Source organism: Sinocyclocheilus grahami, unplaced genomic scaffold, assembly GCF_001515645.1.
Source record: "Sinocyclocheilus grahami isolate Dianchi unplaced genomic scaffold, SAMN03320097.WGS_v1.1 scaffold3307.1, whole genome shotgun sequence".
Lineage (NCBI taxonomy): Eukaryota > Metazoa > Chordata > Actinopteri > Cypriniformes > Cyprinidae > Sinocyclocheilus > Sinocyclocheilus grahami.
This window is the reverse complement of record NW_015508450.1, coordinates 8,173-15,094: the sequence shown is the minus strand read 5'-3', so window position 1 is coordinate 15,094 and position 6,922 is coordinate 8,173. Positions and strand designations below refer to the sequence as shown.

Sequence of the window (6,922 nt, the reverse complement as noted above, 5' to 3'; positions counted from 1 at the left end):
TTGAACACAAAAGAAGATATTTTGAAGAATGTTGGTAACCAAACTTTTGCTGTTAGCCAAAAAAAAAACACTATGGAAGTCAATGGCTACCAGCAAACGTCTTCTTTTCTGTTCGATAGAAGAAAAAACTTATACAAGTTTGGAACAACATGAGGGTCAGTAAATGATGACAACATTTTCATTTCTGGGTGAACTATCCCTACAACTGTTATAAAATAAAATAAAAATATATATATAAATGTAACCCTTATTTTATAGTTGCCAAAGCAACATTTCTCATTTTCACTTAGTTGAATAATACTTTAGTATTTACCCTGCAGCTCGAGGAGGCAGAATAGGGAAACAGTGACATCTATTGTTAAAAATGTGAATAATTACTACCAGTGAATTTCTGCTTTGAGATCAAGATAAGAAATTGTGTAACAAAGCTTTATGTTTCACAGGCAGGTTCCCTGGTGAGGGGGGAATTGTCGCTCCTGGAATGAGTTGCCAGTATATGGTGCGTTTTGCTCCAGACTCTCTGGCTGACTATGAGGACGTTCTGGTTGTGGAGATGCAGTTGCCGTATCCTCTCATTATACCGATAGAGGCCCACAGACCACCTCCAATACTCAGTTGTGAGTCATAAACTTAACTCTTTCAACATCTAGATCTTAAAGGGATAGTTCACCTAAAAATGAAAAAAACAACAATGAAAGTCAACTGACATTCAAAATATCTTAATTTGGCTTGTTTTGATATTGATCAATAATAATGGCTTTAAAGTTGAATCATTGCCTCTCCTCTTTCTGTGTGCCAGTGCCTTCTGTCATGGATTGTGGTTACTGCCTGGTGGGAGGGGTGAAGTTTATGGAGGTTTTATGTCGGAATGAAGGATTGAGTGCAGGAACATTCTGTGTTATGCCTAGGAAACAGTGGCCTGCCTCAAGCCTTAGGGTAAGCAAGCAAATTTCAACATGAAATCTCATTCAGTTCATAGTTAAGATTCCTTTCTGTGACAGTATTATTATTTATGAATTCCAGTAAATCTCATATTTTCTACTCTTCATATTTTTTTTTATAATCTGCGGGGTTAAATACACTATTGCACACTTGAACCTTCTTTTATCTGAACATTTTAAATTGAATACAAACAATGTCTTAAAGTGAAAATGAAAATAAAATCTATTTTCAGAATGCATGTTTTTGATCTTATTGTGAACTATTAATTTTCTACATTTTTGAGCTCGTAATTTTGTAAATTTTGTAAAATCATAAAATGTAATTATTTTTTGCAAAATGATCAGAACTTGATAAAATAACTGACTGGTGACTTATGCCGGACCAGGGGCGATTCTAGGATTTTCATTTTAAGGGGGACACACACACACACACACACACATCTGTTTACTGTAGGCTACACACATAGTACAACCCTCTTTCCTTAGCTCAAGTATGTAAACCTCTTTGCCATATGCACTGAAAAATGTATTACATTGAAAGTTAAATTTTCAAATGAAAATGGCAACATGATCGTTTTATACAGTATGCGTTCATATGTGCTTCGTTTTCGCTGGAGGAAACAGCTGTGGTGTGAGGAGGGGTGAACGCAGCGAAAAACTTAGGCTACAACCAATTGATATTTTGTAAACCGTATTTATGACAAAGAACAAAACTGCACAGATGCAGATATTACAACAATCTATTGTTAAACACACACCTTGTCCTCTGTTTCTCGCTCTGCGCCGCTGCTGTCTGCTGATTGAAAAAGAACGCTATAGCCCCCCTAAAAATGGCCTAGTGACGCCCATGTGCCGGACTTCTCCAATCATTTAGTTCGCTTTAAAAATGGCCTGTTCTTCCTCCATTGAATCAACAACCGACAGAAGTTCCCATCCTACTTTTTTGTTTTTCCGATACTCCGTTTCACTTGGATGTATGTCACAATACAGAAGAAAAGATCTGTCACTACTTCTGTTACATTGTGACTTTAACCTTTGTTGCTTTTGGTCTGTCTTAGTAAATTGTTAACCATCATAAGTGGTAATTCTGTGTGTGTCTCAGTCTGCAGTGAAGTCTACTTTCGCAGAACAGCCTCCCTTTGCTATCAGTCCCTCTATTTTCGGTCTTCTCCCTGGACAGGCCACTGTCATAGAGGTTAGATGTTGCTGACTGCACATTTTTAGATCTTTATCTTTACTTTACAGAAGACGATGGATGTGAAAAACAATGCGTGAGTTCCCTGCACACATCTGTGTAAACACAGAATAGTATGTACAGCAGATACTTACTGGCATGTTTGTAAATCATATTTTCGTTTATGTGTAGACACTTGGAGCTCCCGTACCACTGGCAGATCATGAAACCCAACCTTCAATGTCTGTTGCCTGAAGAGACTCTAGACCCCTCCAGCATTCAGCATCATCTTGATACAGACAGTGTGTTCAGCATTACTCCAGTCATGGGCATCCTGAGCCCTGCACAGGAACATGAGTTCCTGCTCACATACTGTCCAAAGGATGTATGTGCACTCACACATATACGCACACTTATACACATGTGCACACCTTTACTTTACTCTGAACCAGGGGTATTGTTGTTAACTAAAACTAAAACTAAAACCATAAAATTTCATTAGTTTTAATAAAATAAACATTAATTGAAATTACTAAAAATGTAATTAAAATTAAAATGAAAACACAAACTGTAAAATAAAAACTACCACAGTGTCTGCCAGTTGGCGATCATGGATGTTCCCGATCCACCCAGAATCAGTGATGATGGGTAAAATGAACTTTACTTAACATTTGATATTTGAATTTAAAAGTAATTTAGGATAAATTTTTCAGTCAATAAGCACGTCATGTAGAAACTTCTGTGTGCTGATTTACAGGATGCGTCTCAACACAGCTCTCCATGTAAAGGATGTGACTGCTTTAGAGATTGAAATGAAAGGTTCTGCTGAGCCGTATAAGATCCTTCTTGAGCCGTATGCTGTTTTAATATCAGGGGAGACTTACATACACAACACAATCCGCAAGAGATTCAAGGTAGCACTGAGTGCAGAGGTCAAATTGACGCTGAAGTTCTTTCTTAATTCCCAAGTTTGCATCATAAAATGTTTTTGAAGCTCAGACATGTGTATGTTTTGTGTGTATGTGTGTGTTTTAGATGTGGAATCACAGCAAATCAGTCATTCACTTTGAATGGGAGCGTATTATTGACAGTCATGCAATTGAAGTGGAGCCTTCAATAGGAGAAATAGGTCAGAACATTGCAGTGTATCAGTAAATTAATGTAGTATGAACAAACAGATATACTGTTCAATCGTCTGGAGTCAGTAAGATTTTCTTAAAGAAGTTAATACTTGTATGAAGGACACATAAAGTTGATTAAAAGTGACAGTAAAGGCAGTTATAATGTTAAAAACGATTTCTATTTCATCGCTGTTCTTTTCAGGATTCAAAGAATCCTGAAAAAAAATCTATGACTGTTTCAACGAAAATATTAAGCTGCACAACTGTTTGCAACATTGATAATAACAGGAAATGTTTCTTGAGCAGCAAATCAGCATATTCGAATGATTTCTGAAGGATCATGTGACACTTGCCAAAGACTGGCGTCATGATACAAAAAATTCAGTTTTGCCGTCACAGGAATAGATTACATTTTAAAATATATAAAAATAGAAAACAGTTATTGTAAATTGTAATAATATTTCACAATATTGCTGTTTTTACTGTATTTTATGATCAAATAAATGTGTCCTTGGTGAGCATGAGAAACTTTATTTAAAAAAAAATCTGACAGACTCCAAACTTTAACGGTAGTGTATAAGTCTATTAATTAATAAACAAATTACACAAATAAATGATTTCTAACGTGTGCTTGCTTACAGAGATGAATGAGTGTTTCGACATGGAGCTGGTTCTGACTGGAAGCGATCCGGGTCATTTTAACTCAGCACTCACATTCAGCACCATCCTAAAACTATAGGGCTGGCCATTGAGGTCACATTTAAGGTGTTTGAATCCATCTCCCAATGATTTATACTCCGTATGCTATGTGGAGGCCATCACAAATGTTCTCTTTAGCAAATTATGTCTTACCGTTTCATTCAAATTCAGTATATTTAATATGGTGTCTCAGGGTGCGCATTGCTCAGTGAATGTGCCCAGTCTGGATTTTGGTTTGCTGCAAATGGGAAGTGAGAGAATCTCCACCATTGATATCACCAACAACAGCCTGCTAGATGCCCACTGGAGCCTAGAGGAACTGTCCCACACCCAGCTGCCAATCAAGGGACTGGTACAACACCCCATTTACGCTTCTTCGAAATCAAGTCAAGGGTTTAAACTTATTGGTATTATGTATTAAATGTTATTAGTATTATAAATCGGCACACAGATGTATATAAATATAGAGTGTGGATATTTTTTTTCAAAAGCAGTTTTTTTTATTTTTATCTCCTTTTCTGCATTTGTGTTCAGGTGTATATGAATCCAAATAAAGGTGTGCTGCCTCCCCTGGCGTCCTGCAGTGTGGATGTGGTCTTCAGGGCCCTGTACTGCCAGCGTTTTGAGTCAGTCCTGCAGCTTACTGTGCTCAACGGCACTGGCTGGTGAGGAAATGAATCACATCATTTGTCATATTGTGTCTGAGCTACAAGAAGAGAATACTACAGAAATGTTACCTAATGAAAAGCAGTCATTACTTTTGAGTGAAGGTGTACATTTGTTTGTCTTTAGTCATCTCTCTGTACGAGCAGTCGTCCAGTCTCCTCAGGTGTGCTTGGTGAGCTGTGAGCTGGTGTTGGCTGATCTGTATGTAGGTGTTCCACAGACAGACAGTGTTACCTTGTTTAACCAAACACTACTGCCAGCCCACTTCACCTGGAGCAAGGTGAGACAGTTTATATATTGTGTTTATCTCAAGATGTTTTTATCTTGTTAAAAAAAAAACAAGCCAGTGACGATAGTTTGGAAAGAATGTGAAGTGATGTTATCCCGTGATGTGGTCATAACTCACAGAAAATAAAATACACATTTATGTATTGCAAATGTGCTTTTGCGTAATATTTCATTCACTAGGCGTCAGTATAATTCCCTAAATGAAGCCAAATTAATGAATCTTACAATGTCTGTCAACCAGTCAAAAGAATTCAGTATTGCTGTGATATAATGTTGTGATATTGTACAAGTTAGACCAAGTATTATTTTTCTAGTCATTCACATAGTGTTCCAAACTTTAACTTTAACTTCAAACTTCTTCTCAGCTCCAAGGTGCACAAGCTCATCTCTGCTCTGCAAGCTTCAGCCCCTCTGCAGGCACTCTGGAGCCCAATGCCAAGACAGAAGTCTCTGTCTCATTCACTGCTCACACTGTTGTATGTACTGCTACTGTAACACCCACAGCTTAATATAAACTAATCATCTGTTGATATTCAAGCTCTAGCGCAATATATTTTTCCAAACATTATTGTGAATAAGACTTTACGTTTTTAGGAGGAACTGACTAAAGTGGCTGCAGCTTGTGAAGTAAAAGGAATGGAGAGTCCATTGTTGCTGGGCTTTTTTTCTAAAGCCAAACCTCTCAGAGTTTCCTACTCACTGCCTTCTGATTGGTAATGCCACAAATACCTCATATTCACATTTCCCTGGACTTTGGTCTTTTTATTAGCTTTTTTTAATCAAGACATTGTTGCAGTATCACTGTCTTTTTCACTGTTACATATTTAGTGTTAATTCAAGGGATGCCGATCACCAAACAATCACACTGGACTTCAGTGAGCATGAGCCAGTCGTCATTGGCAAATCTATCAAACGGCAGTTGCTGATAACTAACGACACCGCTATTACTGCTCCGTTCACTGTTGAAGCAGAGTACTTTACTGGATGCTGTCCTTCACAATTGGATGAAAACTCTGAAAGGTACAGTATATATCTTTATTCTTCATTCATATCTTTATTCTGAATTCTTTTAGTATTAATACAAACATATTTTTAAAAAGACTAACGTTTAATTAACCATTAATATAGCATTTGGGGTTGATTTTTTAAAATGTTTTTAAAAGAAGTCTCTTATGCACACCGAGGCTGAATTTATTGTAATATTACGAAATATCATTACAATTTTAAATGCATGTTCCTTCAGAAATCATTCTAGTATGATTTGGAAACATTTCTTCTTATTATCAATGTTGAAAACAGGAGCGGTGCACCTCTCCACTCTGTCCAGGCCAAAAAAATACAGCAAAAAGCATATGATGGTTGGTGGAACCTATTCTTTTGTGCTCTACAGTATCAGTGAAAGTGAAACAGCAAAGTCAAAAACGCAATTTCTTTCTTTACTTCCAGAATTTGTAAACTGTCTTCTTTCCAATGGGAGAGGTGCAGCATTCTTTGTTGAACCGAACAGTGGGATGCTCGGCCCATTTGAGACTCAAGCCATCAATATCACTGCTCTCACCAATATGTGGGGGAATTATCAAGACAAGCTCATATGTAAAGTATGTCACAAAACAATCAAACATCTTGTTTCATTATAAATATTTTACCTTTCTCAAATTGAACAGTTGAGTTACAGTGAATTCTGACTTTCAGGTTGGAGATCTAGATCCAACTCCCATTCCTATCCAGATGTCTGTGAGGGGCTGCCCCATTTACTTTCAGATGATTGGACCACAACCTGACAACCAGAACCAGGGTCCAATTATACGGTCAGTGTACTTATAGGATACTTTAGATGTTGCAGTTTACTCGCAAAGACAGTTCTTTGATATTTATGATTGACAGATTTGGAAGCCATGTTTCTGGAGGAGACACTGTGTCACGCTCTATTACGGCTCATTAACACCAGTCCGTATGGTGAGCCATTCCACTACATTGAGTTCACAAATGTACACACATCATGTCATTTTCTGAAACCTCTCAGATATCCGTAT

General features: G+C 37.3%; 1 protein-coding gene across 1 annotated transcript in view; it reads left to right on the top strand.

The window, feature by feature from the left end:
• Positions 1–6,922, top strand: part of LOC107576178 (deleted in lung and esophageal cancer protein 1-like) — a gene marked incomplete at its 5' end in the record, with an annotated part of 18,519 nt that overhangs the window by 6,717 nt on the left and 4,880 nt on the right. The window contains 21 exon segments of the mRNA XM_016262416.1: positions 444–617; positions 800–936; positions 2,044–2,136; positions 2,187–2,212; positions 2,308–2,500; positions 2,693–2,763; positions 2,873–3,029; positions 3,151–3,244; positions 3,878–3,943; positions 3,946–4,001; positions 4,129–4,287; positions 4,470–4,600; positions 4,728–4,881; positions 5,255–5,365; positions 5,484–5,602; positions 5,718–5,909; positions 6,189–6,247; positions 6,336–6,487; positions 6,582–6,697; positions 6,774–6,816; positions 6,818–6,845. Coding sequence (XP_016117902.1) covers positions 444–617; positions 800–936; positions 2,044–2,136; positions 2,187–2,212; positions 2,308–2,500; positions 2,693–2,763; positions 2,873–3,029; positions 3,151–3,244; positions 3,878–3,943; positions 3,946–4,001; positions 4,129–4,287; positions 4,470–4,600; positions 4,728–4,881; positions 5,255–5,365; positions 5,484–5,602; positions 5,718–5,909; positions 6,189–6,247; positions 6,336–6,487; positions 6,582–6,697; positions 6,774–6,816; positions 6,818–6,845 — 2,331 coding nt within the window.